Source organism: Solanum pennellii, chromosome 10, assembly GCF_001406875.1.
Source record: "Solanum pennellii chromosome 10, SPENNV200".
Taxonomy (NCBI): domain Eukaryota; kingdom Viridiplantae; phylum Streptophyta; class Magnoliopsida; order Solanales; family Solanaceae; genus Solanum; species Solanum pennellii.
The window spans coordinates 79,538,364-79,559,105 of record NC_028646.1 but is presented as its reverse complement, the minus strand read 5'-3'; the positions used below and the strand labels follow the sequence as shown (position 1 = coordinate 79,559,105).

Here is a 20,742-nt window from a genome sequence, read left to right as displayed (position 1 = left end):
GAAAATAGAAAGGTTATTCTTTTTTTAAAAACCGTCGATTCAAAAGCAACAAATCCCGATAGGAACTCCTGAGTCCCAAAACTATCATAATACATAAATTTTGATAGGAACTCCTGAGTCCCAAAACTATCATAATACATAAATTTTGAAGGCGTGACGCAATAAATACAAGTTAAAGTGACACGTAAGACCAATTCATTAACAAGTCGTAGTAAACGACTAAGAAAGAAGTTTTTAGACAACGAATACAAAAGTGCAATAAGCACTAACATCTGATTGACAAAAAAAGAAAAAGTACCAAGAGAAAAAATTCATTCACAAGATGTAATATACAGGTAAAAAGAAAAATAAAAACTTGAGTAGAAACCAAACAAGCCATATTGATCACAATTATTCACAAGTTCCAAACTGGCAGTGGAACGTCTATATTTTCGATGACACTGGTTCAGCCAAAGGTTACAATTCCATGAATTAAGGGGAAGAACACAGTGCAGAGTGAACCCACAATTTGCAGCAGCAAGGAATACAAGGGGGAGAAAGAAAGTAAAATGAAAAAGCAATCAATCTGACTACAATCCCTTTCGTACTGACGTTTATGTTACAGTCTTCAGTGATCGATGTGGACTACTTGGAGCTGGTTTTTACACCTGCGTGCTCATCAGACATCTCCACTGCCCCACATGAGGTCCCTTGTCTAAAAGCATCAGCAAGCCTGGATTGTTGGTCGATGATCCAAATGGGTACCTAACAAGTATCAAGATTTAATCCAATGTTAAAAATTGCTCAAACAAACAACTAAACTCAAGCAGACAGAAAGGGAAATAGGTTGTTGCTTTCTTTTCTAAAGTAAGAGAATCGTAGGAAGTTGAAGGAGTATAGAAACAATTTATTGAAAAGAAACCGGATTGCAATGATCAACTCACTTGCATCTGCGTGCTTTTCTTCTCCATAAAACAAAGCATGTGATCCACTGAATAAAAAAGAAAATAAGATAAATCAGCTTAAGTATAAATCAGAAGACAACACAAAAACAGGAAGGCAAAATAAGAAAGGCGGATTGACGGAGATGAGAGAGAAATTTTGATGTCAGAATAAAACAAATTGATTTTCTATGATTCTAAGCTAGGTCCACATTGTTTCAAGAGATTGTAGGTCATTTGAGACAACTTAACAACATGACTTTAGGTCTACCTTGTTCACTTTTAGTGTCATCAATGTAATAGAAGAAAAATCAAATGGTAATTATGATATTTTGACCCTAGAACCCCTTCTCCTCACAGGAAATAAACAATTAGTTCTAGCCCATTTGTTTAGAGTCCAAGTGGCCCACCCGAAGTAACTAAAGTAGAGAGCTTTGTTTTTACTGTCCATGTCCAAAAAGGACAAACATGGCTATACAGGAAGATACCTGTGAAAATGCATCAAGATCCAAGTAATGTCATAATGACCTGGCAAAATAATCTGTATGCTTGCCATTTGAAATGTGATTCTGCTTTCGAATTACATGGGTTAGGAACAGCTCTTCCAATTTGAGAATGGTCTTCTTGATTAGACATAAGCCCAAGACACTAATTCTTATGATATTATCTGGTGACTTGATTGAAGATCAAGTGTATTTGGATTAAACTTATTGAAACATTTTTAACATAATTTGCTCCAAACACCAGCTCTGAGCCACATCAAACCTCACTCATAGTTTATCCAAAAAGAAAAAGACAATATCACAAAAGCCAACTCAAGATCCGGCAGAGGTTTCAGAAAGAGACGCAACCTAATTCATTCTCAGTTTTTCCTTTTTAGGTGACAGAAGGTTTCTCTCGCTCCATGCTCAGCAGAAAATGTTTTATTTATCCTAAATTCTAAATGGTTTATCTTAATACACAAAGCAGCTTACAAAGATTGCCGCCAAAGTCTCAACAAGAAGAAAGCTAAGAAATGGGAAGACAGATTCTCACAGCACTATATTCAGAGTGCAGCAAATAAATCACCATCTTGCATGAAATAAAGCACTCGAAAGAACTCAAACCTTTTTGTTTTTAGATAATTGCAACAAGAACTCAAGCACATTAATTAACACAATGACAAAAGTGTGTTCTATGTATCAACCTTTCTAATACATTGTAGAATTACATAACTTTGGCATTAATAGATTACCCCAAAAAATTTTAAACGTCACAGCAGAAACACTTACATTATGGCATTTTGGTACATTACACACATTTTTAGTTTAACACCACAAGATTCAAAAGTGTTCTTTATTTCTTAAACTTCATGTCAAGTGAAAGTCAAACTAAGATTAAAAAAAAGAAATTGAAATGGATGGAGTATATGTTTACTGTCACAAAATTGCTTCTAAATGTCCATGCAATGAGTCAATAGCCCAAAATTTGTGCTTTCACTTTGGACAAAGACCATAAGTATAATCATAACTGAGAAAACCAAGCTATTGCAAACCATAAAGTTAACACAGATTAATAATACCTTGAATATAGACATGCATGAAAAGCTCCCAATTACAGATGTCTTCTTTGCAGGTTTTCTCACGGCTGGAGACATCTCTTTGCATAACTGCTGAGCAATCTCCTTGAGCAATATCACCTGTGCTTTATCAGTCCGCATAGCAATCATAGCCTGTCTCATTGATTCCCGGTCAGCCTCAAGTGCCTGGAGCCTAAAATACAACTTTGTGACCTCTGGATCTCCAAAATCTGTGTTATTTAATGAATCCCTTGGGGTATAGTCGTCAACCATTCCAGCTGAAGACTTGAGTTCTGACACACCATTATATCCAGCCCCCTGATGTACAGAATCAATTGTGTAAACTCGGTCACTCATGTCATCTCCAATTTCTGATGAATTATCCACCTTCCTCAAGTTTGAACGCTCTTCTGTTTGTGAATATTCTGTTTTTCTAATACTCCCACCAAATCTTGGAGAATCTGAGATGAAATCTGAGTTAATTTCTTTATTTGTAATGAAGGGAGATCCTACACTATCAGTTGAAAACTTTCTAAGATGTCTATTCCTCCTTGGGGAATGACCAACTATCACTTTTTCAAGTATGTTGTTCTTGAAAAGATCCCCATCAGTGCTTCTTGGCGTCCTCTCCAATTGATTGATCCTATGCTCCAAATCCCGCAATTGGTCACACGAACGTGGGGTCTCTTCAAATGCATATTTCTCAACATCAACAATGTCATTATCAAATTCTGTGTATACTTGATTCTCATTAATAGTGCATTTCAATGGAGGGTAATCGAAGGGAGGAACTTCGAATTGCCCATTGATAGTCTCGGAGATACTATTGTTCCGACTAAAACGGCCCTTTTCTGTCTCACAATCACCCTCAGCCTCAGATTCTGTTAGCCCATAACTCATCATTCTATGCTTATACATTTGCACCTCACAAGTCAATGATTGAATTGTTTGCTCCCTCTTGTATAATATATCCTCCAACGCCATAATCTCCTGCTGATCATGCGCCGTTTTCTCCTCAGTGTACCTTTTGAATTGTTTAAATTCCATCTGAACCTCTGCCTTTTCTCCTTGCAACCTCAAAATCATGGACATGGCCTCATTCGCCGCCGAGGAAGACGCATTTCGTTCTTCCTCCAACTCAGCACCTAAATCCTGAATTGTGTGTTGTTGCTTACTTACCATTTCCCTAAGTGCTGTACATTCATTTTCAATTTCAATACGAGCATTCAGAGGTAAGACAAAGCCTGGGATCATAAACTTATTCTCATTATATTCATCAAATTTTCGCTTCACAGATCGGAGCCAAGTCCCTGAATAGGACCTGTTCATTGCAGAACAACTGCTGCACCCGCAGTAACAACAGTTGACCTGGCTGGTCGTTGGGGGCGAATTTTGAGAATCCATATTCTATTGCACATCCAATCAATCGTCCAGCGTCAATTCAGAAATTGATTCCTCAAATAGAATCATAAAAGAAAACCAGGAAAAAATAACAGAAATATCACAAATTAAAAGACGATTAATCCTGTACAACAAGCTCTCAATCCCTCCATCTTCGATAAAATGTTTATGTCTATATGTATACCCCTCGACTTCACATAGGATGAATTCCTCCTTCCCTCAGTTGCAATACAGAATACAAATTCCTGCAAAAACACCCACATTTTTTTCAATTCCAATCCTACGCACAATAACCTATAGTTAGGTTCACATTGCTATACTCCAAAAAAAAAGATAGCTGGACACCAATAATTAATACATGAATAGCTATGTGCAATGCCTAGGCCAAGATTTGCTTCATACCATCAATGTTGATGCCCATATGTATTTCCACATTTTACTCAATACATAAATAATTCTACATCACCACCATTATCAAAGAAAAAAACTACACATTTCACATAAATTAAGCAGAGGTTTCTACCCAAAACAAAATGGTTGTATCCCTACTCTGTTTGTATGGCTGTACGTATTATTTCATAAAGTAACATATCATACCGTACTGTATTATTTTACAAAGTACAATGTTTGAATAGATCATATCCTTTTCCATCGTTACATAATATCACACGTCAACAATCTGAACCATTAAACCTACGTTATACAATTATCACACCAAATCAATCCTTACGCAAAATGAAAATTATAATCAATCAAAACAGACATTGAATTTAAACATGATCAATATTCCTTATATGAAAACCACAAAAAATCAAACAAATGCAAATCGAAGCACATAAATACGAACAAATATATATTTACACATCTAAAATTGATCGAAAAAAAAAATTAAAAAAAAAACGACCATGATATTAAGGTACCTGAAAATCATACGGTATAGCTGTAGCTGAGAAACGGAGGTCAAATTCTCCCGGAAAAAATGGAAATTATCGTTCTAGCTTCCCGGAGAATTGAAGAAATCGAGAAAAATGAAAATAGAGAGATAGAGAGAGAGAAAAAGAGGGATAGAAAAAAAAAAATTAAACGTGGGAGAGAGAAAAGAAGGGAATTGAAAACCCTAAATTTGTGTATTTTCTTTTTTTGGTTTTTGTTTCCCCAAATTTGTTAACTGTTTTCTGATAATTTTTTTCCTTTTTCTTTTCTCTCTAGTTCTTTTAACATATGAAAATGTGAGATAATTTAGAGAGGAAAAGAAAAGGGGTGAGTTTTGGAATTTCACTATTGTTGCTAAGCTAGAGAAGGGGGAACTTTGGTTGAGAGTTTTTTACGGAAACCGCGTACTAATGTTTGATTAGATAATTAATTATCTAACAGAATTAGAAAAAAGTAATATATACGTGTTGATATAATCTAAGATATTACGCAATTAGTAATTGCTAGTATACGTCCTTAAATACTCCATCTAATCGAATTTTAAGAATGGATTTATTTATTATGTATAGATGTGATATATACGTATTGATATAATCTAAGAAATTAGATAGTTAAAAATTATTAGTATATGTTCTTAAATACTTCATCTACTCAAATTTTAAGGAAGAGCATTTTTCTTATCTTGTGTTATTGTCTTATTTTTTTTTGTGTTTATGTAAGATATTTTATTTTATTTTTTTTCATTCAGTGTTTGAAATTCATATAAGAGCTCAGAATTCATTTGCAAGTGACGCTCCCATATCTCTATATTCATAGCTCGAATTCGAAACCTCTGATTAAGGGTGAAACGCTCCTACCAATTAAACATTAACATATGTTAATTCCATTGAAAGACTAATATATGTCATATCCTTGGAGATCTTGGTTTGACAGAATCCTTGCCTAGTGAGGGCCATGTTTTCTCTAGGATTGTGTTTTTTTCATTTCATTTATAATGTTGAACTAGTAATTAATTAAATGCTTTAATTAAATTAAATGAAGAATATCTTATAATTTTTTTGGCTGAATCTTTGATGGTGTCTACCTGATTCTATTAAAAATATTTTTAAAAAAACTTTACATAGTTTAATCAAATTTAATTATTAACTAGATTTTTGATATATGCTTTCCACTTTGATTATTAATTCAAAAAATTTAAGTAGAGATTCGAATAATAAGTTTTGCACAAATAGTATTGTAAATTTTTTTGTGAATATATATATCTTATTCACACGAATCAATGAAGATGGTCAATAGAATTTTTTATTAGTTAAATTTTTGCACAAATAGTATTGCAAATTTTTTTGTGAATATATATATCTTATTCACACGAATCAATGAAGATGGTCAATAGAATTTTTTATTAGTTAAATGTAATAATGTATATGTTTTTTTTCAATTTGATCAGGTTTAATCATTTATTAGTCAAATCTCCCTCATATTACGGTATAGTCGATATTTGTTGTATATTTTTTTTGTCATTTGACCAGATGTATTTTGCACGTATATTTCATGTTAAATTGTTTAGGTGTCGTGTAAAAATGTAAAGAATAACTACATTTTTATCTATCCGGACAATTCTTTGTATATTAATTTTTTATTTTATAAGTTATAACATAATAAATGACGTTCTTGTTGTTGGCTCTCCTATTTGACTTCTCAATTGACTGTGTACATAAATCAAAGATAGTTATCTTACTTTTCGTAAATTATTGGGAAAGGTTTTCTTTTTTTCTACCCAAAAAAACTATAAATTAAAGTTTAAAATTATATTATATCTCTGAAATTATATATATAACCACTTGTGCATCTTACACCAAACAAATATATAGTCCATATACTTGTAAATGATTTTCAATTTGTTCAACCAAGCATGATTTTTCAAAGAAAAATAATATTGTGTTATCACATATATATCGTTAGTATAATAATATAAAAAATTATTGATCAAAAGTTAATATAAGGAAGATGAAAGAAAGAAATAATTAATCTAATAGTTATAGAATTTATAATATCATAAAAAAGAATAGAAAAGAGGGTGAATAATGTTTTCAATAATTAATAATAACTAAGAGAGTTATAAATAAAGAATTAATGTGCAATAATTAATTTCTAATAAATTTTAATAGTTATATAAATAAATAGGACTTTTAATCAATGTTACTATTTTTTTTTATAGTTATTAGATTTCAATTAAGTGTAGGAATAAAATGTAAATGTTTATTCCTTATTATTGAATATGAAATTTATTTTGTAAATGATAAATTTTAAATGATTCATGTATATTCGCATAATATGTTGTGAGTTATTTTTAGAAGCTTGAAGTTAGAAAATCTTGTTAACTTGATAATATATTCATGACATATATAATACTTTAACTTAAATAAAAATACCTATCCAATTATATATATATATATTTACATTAATGAAACTACTTTTCTCATAAAAGTTATCTATATTAAATAAATAATAAAAATTAAACTAATACAAACTTCAATTGGCGTCATTACAAGTCATATGAACTTTTCTTCGTCTAAAATACTGAAATATTAAGTAACAATAAATAAGTAAAACAAAAGGGCAATTTTTATATAATAATACTTATTTTTAAGCAAACTTCCTGACAATCTAAATCACATAAGTATCATTGATAAATAAAATCGTTTTTTTGTATTGAGCATCAAAATATAAACCGTGACAATATTTTAAATTTTAGGAAAATATATTCATAAGCATATATCTACCTCACAAGAAAAATTACTAACAAAAACAAATGAAATTAGAGTACATTATCTTAACTTCATATAATAGAACATTACATATTAATGTATATATTAAGTTAAAAAAATAATTTTATCATCAAAATTATTTTCCTCAAGTACTCAAGGTTATAGAATGTACCCTCTTAGAACAGAATGATTTACTTCATCAGAATAATGGTACATTATATTCCGCTAAATATTGAACTCAATGAACAATGTTAAATAATACAAAAAAATATAAAATGCAATAAGAAGAGCAGTAGAATATTTAAAAAAAAAACCGTGGTTGAAAAATGAGGGGAAGTCCATCTAATTATAGTCAACAAGGGTAGCATGAACATGTTTTTTTTTTGTGTGTGTCTTGTCTGAAAAGTCATGACCTTTTCGAGAAGTCATAACCCTTTGGAAAAGTCACAACTTATTTAAAAAGTCACAACCCTTTGAAAAATGTCACAACTTATCTGAAAAGTCACAACTCATCAAAAAATTACAACATTTGGAACAGCTACAACTCATCGAAAAAGTTACAACATTTGGAAAAGTCACAACTTATTAAAAAAGTCACAACCTTTTGAAAAAATTCACAACTTATCGAAAAAGTCACAACCTAAGTAAGGGATATTATAGTAATTTAACATTCAGGTTAGGAGTCATGCTTTTAAGGTAGTATAGATATGGCGTACATACAATATTATAATTCATTTTTCTCAATTCTCTCGCTCCCCTTTCTCCTCCCTCTAATATGTAGCTACAAATTGTAATTAGCAAACTATATGGAGTCTAAATAAGTTATTTTGAGCGATTATATATGAAAATTCTTCTAATATACATTATACCATAAAAATTTCTCAAAACAACGAAGAGAATAAATTGTAGTCAAGTGAATGATTTTTTCAAAATTGACGTGGGAATTTTAAATTACCACGTCCACAATACTTCCCCGGTGAAGCGATGATGAGAACAATGGATTTGGTCGGGCCGTGTTTAGTGATGGACAGGGATGACAACGAGGCGGAGTAGTGCGAAATTAAGGTTAGGACGGGGGGGGGGGTTTAAGATCACGCGGGGCGGGTCAAAGTGAGTTTTTTAAAATTAATGTGGAGTGGGGCAAGTTGCGGCTATATGTACAAGTCATAGAACATTACTTATTTAATAATACAATTTCTTACATATTTCCCGACTGACCTCTAAAAAAATAATTTTTAAAGTCACTATGCTATTAAATTTAATGAAAAGTGAATTTATTTATATGAATTTTAATTTTAGCATCAAACTTAACTAGAAAAGAATATTATAAAAAATATGCGGAGCGAGTTTGTATGGGAAAGGTCTATGTGGGGTAGGGTGGGAGAGATTGAAGATGAAAAAAATTGTTATACGAGGCGAAGCAAATTAATTAAATTTTTTCGGATTAAGCTTAACTCACCGCGCGTCTTGCGCCTAATGATTTTTTAAGAAATGAAAAGAAAATAATGATATTTTTTTTAAAGAAAAAGTAACCAAAATGTAGTTCAATGTGATTAAAATATTTCTTTGAAGCTAATTAAAGACTATAAAATATTTTGTTTGATACGTGGGTTTATAGTCAAAATTTAACATGTTATTGTTTCTTCGACAAATTTATTAGATTTAGGATAAAGAATTAAATGAATACATTTTATTGCGCATTAAATTTAAGGATCATTTTCTACTTTTCTCAAACAAAACACAAAGATCAAAATATTATTTATTCCTTTTAAAAATGGGAACTTTTATGACTATACTAGAGTCCACAAAAATACAAATATGTTCATGTTTTTCTATAAAAAAATCAGAACCGAACAATAAAAACAATAAGTTAATTTCTAATAAATCATCGCCATCACTAACTATTAATCCACATTATTATTATCGAATTGTCATATTATAACAAAATTTTGATATCGTAATTTTAATAAAACACATGATTCGAGAAAAAAATTTACGCTTTTTAAAAGTGAAGATTGAAAATAAAATAATTTTTTATGTGTCGTATATCCTCGATTAATGTAACCTCATTATGATATATATTTTAAATTTTCTGGTCGTCAATATGACATTTGAGTTTTAGAAACAACAGACACATTAATATAATATTTAGTATATTATAATTTTATTATATAATAAATATAAAAAAATTATATTTACATACATAAATCATGCATATTAAAAAATTGTTGTCGAAAATATGGATAATCATATAAAATGTACAATATTTGATAGAATTTGTTTCAGAAATATAGGATGTATCAGAAATTCAAATGTAAAACAATTTGTTAATTTCTTTACTTAGAAATATCTTTCAATTACGAAAAAACACTCATATTTCTTCTCCTATCGTACTCCACCAAAATTAGAGTTAGTTGAATCTCTTTGAATTATGTTGAGGAAATGACCAAGTCTAGGTGACTGTTTATCAAAAATACAAGTCTCTATAAAATTATAAAATCATATTGGAGTCGAGATGATTGGACAACAAACGATTGAAGCTAAAAGATATATATAGGTTCAGAATAGCCGTATGTTAAAATAGTTCCAATCTATTACCCCTTATGTCACTTTTTACTTGTTCAATTTTGACTTTTTATTTCTCTTTTGTTTATCATTTTTGACAAATCAAGACGTGATAATATTTTTTACCTATTTTATTTTTAATTTATTTAGAGAGTTGATGTAATTTTCAATTCTTCCAATTAATAGTGATAGAATGCTAAATCTACTATTAAATAAAAAATAAACAAGTAAATAATAATAAAAAAAGTATAAAATAAAATTGAAAGAGTTAATTAATCGAAGAATATATTCGATCTTTAGACCGAGATATGATATCTCAATCAATGTAAATTCAAAATCTAAACATTTTTTAATTATTTAATAAAAACAAATAAAGCCTTTAGACAACAATTTGATTACTTTAAAAAGAACTTTTGGAAACTAAAAATTACTCTAAAAACATAAAAAAAAATTTAATCACATTAATTAATTAATTTATATTTATTCAAAACACCACCTTATTTTTCACGAAAATCATAAAAATAGTGAATTGTCGGTAACCCCTAAATCGCCGTCAAGTAGACCTATGACGTGTCAGCTTTTCATATGCTGTCTTCTTTTAACTCCTTTTTTTTCAACAATCAGTAAAGTTTCTATAAACAGCATAATAATATTACACGACAATAATTGTTTACAATTGACTTGATATATTTTTTAAAAAATTTTTTTATATCTATTTTAAACAATTTTGTTATGTTAAAATTAACTTTTGAAGTTAAATTATATTTATATTAATTTAGATATTCGAAATTTTTGTATCAATAAGATGAAAAGATGTATCGTAAAATGTTAGTAAATATTTTATTGGTTTGATTCTAAAAAGAGAAATCACGACAATATGTTTTGGACAAATATATTTATTATCGTGGACAACTATTGTTGGATACGGAGACAGTATTTCTCCTTCTCCGAATTTACCCTTTTCTTTTGCATTATTTCCAAATGTATCCTTTTTCCCCATCGAAAACCCAACCAAACAACACTCAACTTCAGAAACTCATCCTTCTCTCTCCCACCCCACCCCCCCATCTGAACTCATTTCTTCATATACCCCCCTACCCNGACTCTTTATCCTCAAGCATGACCATGCTGAATCCTCAACCGCTGGATGTGAGTCTTCTCTACATTTCTTCTCTGAATTTTTCATTTTTTCAATCGGTATCTGTTTGTGTTTTGTAGGTTTAGTTTTTGTGAAATTCTGGTGTTAGTTATACAGATATGGTTTGCATTTGTGATCGGATAGGGTTTTTTTATTTGCGGAGAGTTAGGGTTTAGGGATTGAATTGTGTTCATTGTTTTTAATTTTGAGTTGCGATGTCAGGGATGTGAAAAAGGTAGGATTTTTGATTCGTGTGAGGGAGTTAGGGTTTTACTAGTCAATAGATCATGCTTTCGACTTGATTTTATAATGCATGTATTACTGTTCAGGCACATTTGATCTTGTATCCTCCATCAGGTTGGCCGTAGATCATTCAAAATGCAGAAACACTTGCCGCAACACCAATGCTATCAAATTAAAAACAGATGCCTAATCTGAACTCATCTACCCCAAATAAAGCAAGCAGCTTTACTAGGTCCTAGTAAAGCTGCTTGCTTTATTTGGGGTAGATGAGCTCAGGTTGGTGTTTTTTATTTGATTCTTTTTGATAACCATTGGTGTTGCGGAAAGTTTTTCTGCATTATGAATGATCTACGGGCAACCTGATGGAGGATACAAGCGTATGTGTCGGGTAAATTTGTCTGGGAAGGTTGGGACAGATGAGCTCACACTAATCTCTGAAATCCTTTTTTTTTTCTTGGGACAATTCAGCAGCAGGAAGACGAGGAGATGCTTGTGCCACATTCTGAATTAGTTGAAGGTCCTCAGCCTTTAGTCGAAGGGCCTCAGCCAATGGAAGGTTGTTCCTCTTTTAGTTGTTACTGTTTTGGTCTCTTCTATGTTTAAGAATAGTTTAATTAGTCTTATGTTTGGCTTCGTTTTTGTTATTAACATTTTGATGTGATCATATGGTGAATTTACTTAACAGTGGCAGCTTCTGAGAATGCTACTACTGGGGAGAACCAAGCCGTGGACGAGCCTCAGGCTTCCCGGTTTACATGGACAATTGATGAATTCTCTCGGTTATCTGTGAAGAAGCTATATTCTGAGCCTTTTGTTGTTGGTAGTTATAAATGGTGAGTGGCATTTGTCATTTACACTGGTGGTTAAATTTTGATATTTTTTTTATAAAATTGGGTTGTAATTGTCCTATGGCTGGCATTGGTTTGTAGGAGAGTGCTTATATTTCCAAAAGGAAACAACGTGGAGTGTTTGTCAATGTATTTAGATGTGGCAGATTCAGCTACATTGCCATATGGGTGGAACAGATATGCGCAGTTCAGCTTAACAGTTGTAAATCAAATAAACCCCAAATATTCAGTGAAAAAAGGTATTTTCTTGTCATGTATCCGTGCAGCTTAAGATTGAATCCCAAATTCGTCTGTATGATTATTTGGAAGTCAGTTTTTTTTCCCCTTGGTTGCCATTTCATCTGTCTAGGAATATTCTCTGTTTCTCCCTCAGTTGAAGTACACTTATTTGAACTCTGTTTAGGAAAAAGAATTAAAAAACAGTGTCTTACCTTTCCCGACATTGTATGTCTATTTTTAATTTTCTTTTGAATTGACTTCCTTTTCTTATTGTCATAAAAACCAACATCTTTTAAAACTTTTTGAAACGATACGGCCTAGCACTCACAACGTATCACCAACACAAGAAAATATCAAGTCATCGGAGTGATACAAAAGGTGCCATTTATAACATTTTACCGTTTTCAAAAAAAAAAAGGTGCCATTTATGTAATAATCTAAGTTTCTTTTTTTAATAAGTAATTCTAGGGCTTAGTTTTATTAGTCTAGTCTAGATTTTGGTGAATGAGTGTTCTACTCGTTGGTGAGTGATTAAGGAATATCCCTTTAGTGAACCCATTTGGTTTCCCTTGTTATGGTGGACGGTGGACCCATTAGTGAGTTCAATCTCTCTTCCCTTGGATTCATTGTCCATGCTTTCTTCTAATTTCTGTTTTCCCCTTGTCTAATTTCTTGTGTTATCCCCTTGTTTTATCTTATTTCTTTACTTGTCTAATTTCCCTCTGACCCTGTCCAGCCCGGGACAAACATATGGATTTATTGCATTTAATATGTGGAAATATACTTCATCCTATTCTTTTAAGCAAATTTGCAACTTTGTTACTCCAGGCTGCTCCAAATTCCTGAACGAGGCATCATAAACTATATTAAGCTTGCTGTTAATAGTCTGGAGACTTATCCTGCCACAAAAAATCATTAAAAAGAAAGAATGAGATTCCTTAAACTGAAAATTGCAAGTCAAAGGTTTTTGAGCTTTTGACATTATATGAGTAATTTCTTTGGCCTGTGAACTTGTATAGGATTAAGTGATCTACAAGTTTGTTAGGAGATTGTCTTGATTGTGAGATGAACTTGTATAGGATTAAGTGATCTACAAGTTTGTTAGGAGATTGTCTTGATTGTGAGATCGTGAACTGAATGGCCAGGGATCCCGAGATGTCGGTTAGTGCTGAACGATGTGAGTTTGGTTCATCCTGGCATGAATTTGATATTTTTTTCTTTGTTGCAGAGACGCAGCACCAGTTTAACCAAAGAGAGAGTGATTGGGGCTTCACATCATTCATGCTTCTTAGTGATCTTTATGATCCCAATAAGGGATATCTTGTAAATGATAAAGTTGTTATTGAAGCTGATGTTGCTGTAAGGAAGGTCATTGATTACTGGACATATGACTCGAAGAAAGAGACAGGATATGTTGGGCTTAAGAATCAGGGAGCTACTTGTTACATGAACTCTCTCCTTCAAACCTTGTACCATATCCCCTACTTTAGAAAGGTTAGCACACGTTCTAAGTTTTTAGTAAGTATATCTTTGTATTGTCCCCAGACCCCACTTGGTGGGATTTCACTAAGCTTGTTGTTGTTGGTCTTGTATATCTTTTGTATTGATTCTAGAATGTGAATCTTTTTTTGTTTTGGTCCCGCCAGGCTGTGTATCATATGCCAACCACAGAGAATGACATGCCATCAGGGAGCATTCCATTGGCTCTGCAAAGTTTATTTTATAAGCTCCAATATAGTGATACCAGTGTGGCGACTAAAGAATTGACAAAATCTTTCGGATGGGACACTTATGATTCATTCATGCAGCATGACGTGCAAGAACTAAACAGAGTGTTGTGTGAAAAGCTTGAAGACAAGATGAAGGTTTGTTTATAAAATGACTTATTGCAAATTCTAAAGATCTTATTGGCTCTTCTAATGATTGCTTTTGTCCAGGGTACGGTTGTGGAAGGGACAATTCAGAAGTTATTTGAGGGGCATCATATGAATTACATAGAATGTATTAATGTGGACTTCAAATCAACGAGAAAAGAGTCATTTTATGGTATGTATCGGGTTTGCCCCTTGTATCCTGAATGCCTGTTCATGGACTTATTTTTTGTATAAACTTCTGCAGATCTTCAGCTCGATGTTAAAGGCTGCCGCGATGTTTATGCTTCTTTTGACAAATATGTTGAAGTCGAACGTCTAGAAGGCGATAATAAGTACCATGCTGAAGCACATGGTTTGCAGGTTCAGTACTTTATCTATTAGCAATACATTGATGGCCTTAGTTGTGGTTGCATGTCCTCAATTTTACCAGTAAAGTATCAAAAAGCAAGATCAATTATTTTTTATGGTCCTTGTTGAACTTGAGAAGATCTATTTTTGATGATAATTTGTAAATGGTCACACGAAACAATGGAATCTAGAAGCTTAGTGTGAATCCAAATAGATCAGACGTTGAGTTTGTTATTCACTAGTGGCTCTCTAAAACATTAAACCATCTATGTTCTTGTGAAAATGCAACAAGAAGATAACCGTCTTGTCTAAGTAGGCATATAATTTGGAGCATAATCTTGCTTCTGGTTTTGTGTTGCCATCTTTTTGGGGGCTGAGGGTGTTGGTAGTTCACTAATGTAAATTAAAAATTTCAAAGGATGAGGATTAGTGTTCTTAAAACTAAGGGAAACATCTTGTTTGACGAGTTTTATTTGTGGAAGCATCAAGCATCATACTTAGAATTGTATTCTGTGGGGATGAGGCTAGGTTGGTCCTTGCCATTATGCAGAAAACCAAAAGATACATGAAATGCCCTTCCAGCGTGTTGAATTTAAAGATACTTGAACTCATAAAACTAAAGAGTAGAGAATATCACAAAGGATACAACATTAGCATTTTCAAAATAAAAATGTCAGAAAGGACTTCCTTAAGTCAGCAACTGCCTCCTATTTGTTGCCTTTTTCCTTTCTCTGGTTGTGAATTGTGATTGCTGACCATCTCATAAAGAAACAAAAAGGAAAAAAAAGAATTCATCATATTAAAAATGATATTGAGTTGCTGTTTTGGATATCAGGATGCAAAAAAGGGTGTACTATTTATTGACTTCCCTCCAGTTCTTCAGCTTCAGTTAAAGAGGTTCGAATATGATTTCATGCGAGATACTATGGTTAAGGTTAGTATCAGTTTCTTCTTTCTCAGCTTGCTTTATGATTTGATTTCTAGTATTACAGTTTGTTGCATATTCCCTTCGTAAAACAGCGTTATTTCCTATATTTGGTTCAAGCATTTACCTTTGACAAAAGAACTAGATACCCTTTGCTGGTTCATGTAGCTTTTGGGTTGTTTCATGGATTTTGTTGAGTGAGTGTTGTTCCCTGTTTTGGGGTCCAAACATTTATGTTCAACAAAAGAAGTATATTTCTTCGATATTCTACTATATTATCCAAAATAATGGGGCAAAGCAAAGGAAGTTGAAAACAATTTAAGAAATGAAAGAAAACGAACTTGAAAATGAACCTGTTAAATTGAAACTGTAACATTTGCATTTCACAGAGTACTTAGGTAGTACTGAAAAACCATATTTACAAAAGCAGAAAGGAAGTATAATCTATCCAAAAACTGAACCAAATCTAAATGGAACCTAAAACATCTATGATTGACTCAGTTTCATCGGAGTAGACATTTGTACACCAAAAGCAGAATAACAAAATACACTTAAGCTTAACTTCCTGCAGGTTGTTGTTCCTATTCTCAAAACATCTCTCGTTTCTCTCCCTCCATATAGTCCGCCAAATACTAGCAGGGATCATCCGCCATCTTTCTCTGTTAAAAGAACTAGATATAAAGGGAAAAATCAAAGTGAGAGAATAGTGTTCATGATTTTCTTGAATTGTGAAACCGGATTATATTTCCTTTAAGGCGTTATTTGGTAGTTGAAATATTTTCCGTGGAAGGTTTTCTAATTTTTTATTTGCCGAAGGTGGGCACAAATTTTGTCTTCCATGAAAGAAAAGAAACCATGGAACATGAAAGAAAAGATCCCCCCTTTTGTATCTTTCCATATACTTGGATGCCTTAATGAAATCTCACTTCATCAAGAAAACAAACAAAAAAAAGAAATCATAGAACATGATTTCTTCTTCATTGTAATTCCTCTGCATCAATTTGAATACCGTCGTAGTGTCTCCTAAAAAATTGTCTTGTTACTGACTATTAACTTTGTTTCCAACCAACAACCATCATGACCCCCAAATCTTCTGTCCTGCTACGATCAGCTGCTGTCAGTTTTGTTTGTCTATCTAAAGTTTGAACATCTGAAAATGATTAACTGTAGTTTTATTTGTTAAAGCATTCTATACTGTGAATATCTGGAATTTTAGTTTAGATGTGTAGTGTCCTAGTTCAGTTTCAAAAAAATTGTGTAGTGTTCTGGTTCTCACTTCTGGCTGTCTTTGATCCTCTGTTGCAGATAAATGACCGCTATGAATTTCCTCTAGAGCTTGACCTTGATAGGGAGAACGGAAAATATTTGTCTCCTGATGCAGATAGGAGTGTACGGAATCTCTATACACTTCATAGGTAAATTTAGCTCTCTTTTCGATGTGTATGTGCAGATAAACACACTTGCATGCAGCCCCAATTATTGTCTTTCTTTGAACTTCATTGTCTATTCAGCATAGTATGAAGTGTCTGTCTTTTTCGCTGATAAGCAAAGTTATTATATTCACATTAAATCAAAAGCTAAGTTGGTGCTGTGTAAGCTTTTCAATTACATCTCTTAGACGCACAGGATGAGTCATTGCATCTTCCTGATTAGTCTGCATCCTTCAAAAATTTAAGCGAAAATAGAACATGTTTTGTCAAACATCTATGCTTCAAGCTATACACTGTTCTTACCTCCCTCTCTCTCTCTCTCCTTTTCTTTTTTTTTTAATTATAAATATCTGAGAGATCTCCAAGGATCAGTGGTGTATGATTCGAAATTTGGTGCATAATGCGCCCACCCTCTTACCTTCTCCATATAAGTACCTGACTTTTGTCTGCAGCAGGATTCAGACCAACGATTTGTGCCTAACCACAAATAATGCGGTGGGCTCTTGGCTCTAGACAAAGCCTTTGGTGTGTGTGTGTGTGTCTGTGTCAAAATATCAACTATTTTTTTCTGTTTATATATGCCACATAATGCATAGGTGAGCAGTGAGCTGTATCCGCAACTTCTTCTTTGCGGATTATTCACTTCTCATGCTTGAAGCATTTATTACTTACCTAAATCAGATAATCCATTACTTGACATAAGCAAGATTTAGAAAACTTCTCTATGAAGCTGCTGTGTTTTCCCCAACTCTGTATTCTGGCCCAAAATACCCATGTAACATGGAGCAAAGCTGACTTACAAATAATTCCCAATCCTCGAATACCAACTATGACTTTGCTATGGTTTCCCCATTATCTAGTTGTCTAGGACTACGGTGCGAAGTCTTCGGTGTAACTCAACTATGGTTAATTCACTTACATCTATTTTTGTGTCTGCTTCTTCTTCTAAACCACATGTACCACGAAGATCTGTTTGTAGTTGCTAAGATTCAATTTTTCTTTTTGTTTTAAATCTTATTTACCCTCTCCTTTTTTTTCCTTACAAAATTTTAGTTACTTGCTTTCATTCTCCTATGTTTTATCTATTTAATATTTTACTAGGAATGTCACCTTTCTGCGTTCTGTTGGTTAGCATGTGTGTAGAGCTCAGCAGTTCTGATTACAAATTATGTTGGAAATATTGAAAACAATGAATCAATAAACTGTCATTGAATCTGATTAGTTTGGCCTTTGAGGGCGTTGTTTGTGTTTTGATATTTTGGGACATATGATTATGAGATTCCTTATAAACGAAACTATTTCCTTTGTTTTTTAGTGTTGTGATAGTTTCAAGTCTTGGCTTACCTAGGTGTGTGGCATTGTCTTTTATCTTTCTACTATGAGTATCAGCTTGCTTTTCTTAATGGCAGTGTGTTGGTTCATAGCGGCGGTGTGCATGGTGGACATTATTATGCTTTCATCAGGCCAACACTGTCAGATCAATGGTATGCATTCTTTGTAAAACATTTTCTTCGTCACTGTCTCCACTGTACATTTCCTGCAGTATCACAGAGCAGTAGGGAAAATTCTGCATCATATCGTATTGTCATACAGTTAAAATTAATTAATTGATGATGTAAGTTGAGCTCTGATTGAATGTGATTATTTGGTTCTATATTAGGTATAAGTTTGATGATGAACGGGTGACAAAAGAAGACAATAAGAGGGCTCTAGAGGAACAATATGGTGGAGAAGAGGAGGTATACGCCTCTAACAGCACATCTAATTTGTGTCATGCTTTGATTCTTACTTCTGCTTTTACAGTTGCCACAGACAAATCCCGGTTTCAATAACACTCCCTTCAAGTTTACTAAATACTCCAATGCTTACATGCTTGTTTATATACGTGAGAGTGACAAGGATAAAATAATCTGTGATGTTGGTGAGAAGGACATTGCGGAACACTTAAGGGTACGATTGTCAAAAGTTTCCATGCAAGAAATAGATATTCTGTACCTGTCGTTCAGTTCACCATGTTTTTGTTCCATTTTAGATAAGGTTGAAGAAAGAACAAGAAGAAAAGGAGGACAAGAGACGATACAAAGCACAGGCCCACCTGTATACAATCATCAAGGTCATTTTCAAATGGTTTAGTTGTCCAATATTAAGTTTCTCTCAATATGCTGTGTTAATCTACTCGTATGTAGGTTGCACGGGATGAGGATCTTAGAGAACAGATTGGTAAGGAGATATATTTTGATCTTGTTGATCATGACAAAGTTCGTAGCTTTCGAATCCAGAAACAGCTGCCATTTAACCTTTTCAAGGTACTTTTTATTTTCTATAATTGTTGTGCTTAGTTTGGATCCAAGTAGCACATCCAGTGATAGATCAGAATTTAACCCTTATGTCATTCCTGACTTAAATGTGTAGTTAAAGTAAATGATCTTCTTACTTGTTAGCATCAGTAAAAGACTTGTGTAGACTCATTTGGAGGAGGGAGTCAGATGAGAGATGTGAATGAGATAGATAGATAGATAGAGAGTAGCAGGTCCTTTTTTTTAATGGGATATACATCAAATAGCAGGAAGAACTAGTCCTTGCGTGTGAAAGGAGTAGCCGTGGTAAAGCATTAAGCATCAAGTGCAGAGTTGATTAGAATTGTTTTGTCCCTTAGAGGGGGGTATTGTGCTTGACTGCTTTCCAGATGGTGAGTCTGTTCTCAAATTTGTCTAAAAACCCATTCCATATTTCCAATGCTCTGTTCTTTGAACTCAAAGCTAGACCGAATACTTTGTAGGTAGAGAACCTATCTCACATTCCAGGAACTCAGCAAAAACTTGGGTTTTCAGGCCCTACATTCACAGGATACAACATGCTTTTTTCTCAGTTCATGAAGCTGATACACCTTCAAATAGGATCATAACTATTTGAGGTTTAGCACATTTCTTTGTTGGCCTCACATAGAATTTCATCAGCATACAGCAAATGGGCGACGACCATGCTGTTTTCTTGTCTGTTCTTCACTTTTAAACCCCTGATCCAGCCATTAAACATAGCCCTATTCCATCATATTGTTGACTCCTTCTGTAGCAATAATAAACAAGAAAGGTGATAGGGGATCACCTTGCCTCAAGAATAGAAACTTGACATTTCTCAAAAAAGGATCTAATCCAGTTCATCCTTTTGGTACTAAAACCAATGTTTCTTAGGATGTTAAGAAGGATATCCCAATTCACCTTAGGGGTGGCAAATGGGTGGATTCGATTGAATTTGGATGGATTGAATATGGATTTCACAATCCACCCATATAGAATACGGGTAAATATGGATTTGGTCAAACATAGTTTGGGTAACATGGTTGTAACCCACATTAATCTCCTAAAGTCAAATAAATATTAAATCAAAGCTAAATTGTTAATACCTCAACCCCTACTCCCCACCCCACTCCTATATTATTATTTTTTTAAAAGATGATTTTTCATACAAAAAGAATTTATTTTTTAAAAAAAAACTGCCCTCCCTCCTACCCCATTTTTTTTAAAACTATTAATTTTTATTTTAAATTCTTTTTTGCCCAACCCAACCCCCAC

General features: G+C 32.9%; 2 protein-coding genes across 3 annotated transcripts in view; one reads left to right on the top strand and one right to left on the bottom strand.

Moving 5' to 3' along the window:
- Positions 1-295: 295 nt before the first annotated feature.
- LOC107002768 (myosin-binding protein 7) lies at positions 296-5,156 on the bottom strand. Its single transcript, XM_015200932.2, has 4 exons — positions 4,800-5,156; positions 2,482-4,124; positions 924-970; positions 296-744 (listed from the first exon to the last, which is right to left on the bottom strand). Exons 2-4 carry the CDS (start codon positions 3,880-3,882, stop codon positions 642-644), a joined length of 1,551 nt encoding a protein of 516 aa, XP_015056418.1. The 5' UTR covers positions 3,883-4,124; positions 4,800-5,156; the 3' UTR covers positions 296-641.
- Positions 5,157-11,252: 6,096 nt separating this feature from the next.
- Positions 11,253-20,742, top strand: part of LOC107002269 (ubiquitin carboxyl-terminal hydrolase 12-like) — a 22,401-nt gene continuing 12,911 nt past the window's right edge. Inside the window, exons 1-15 of one of the 2 annotated variants that reach the window (XM_015200220.2) lie at positions 11,253-11,294; positions 11,995-12,082; positions 12,212-12,359; positions 12,456-12,613; positions 13,822-14,087; positions 14,240-14,458; positions 14,531-14,639; positions 14,712-14,827; positions 15,651-15,749; positions 17,046-17,155; positions 18,580-18,654; positions 18,831-18,909; positions 18,974-19,120; positions 19,203-19,283; positions 19,357-19,476. In XM_015200220.2, the coding sequence (XP_015055706.1) occupies positions 11,265-11,294; positions 11,995-12,082; positions 12,212-12,359; positions 12,456-12,613; positions 13,822-14,087; positions 14,240-14,458; positions 14,531-14,639; positions 14,712-14,827; positions 15,651-15,749; positions 17,046-17,155; positions 18,580-18,654; positions 18,831-18,909; positions 18,974-19,120; positions 19,203-19,283; positions 19,357-19,476 (1,845 nt within the window). In that variant the 5' untranslated portion in view covers positions 11,253-11,264. The remainder of the gene's footprint in view (positions 11,295-11,994; positions 12,083-12,211; positions 12,360-12,455; positions 12,614-13,821; positions 14,088-14,239; positions 14,459-14,530; positions 14,640-14,711; positions 14,828-15,650; positions 15,750-17,045; positions 17,156-18,579; positions 18,655-18,830; positions 18,910-18,973; positions 19,121-19,202; positions 19,284-19,356; positions 19,477-20,742) is intronic. The other variant, XM_015200221.2, reaches the window with a different exon arrangement.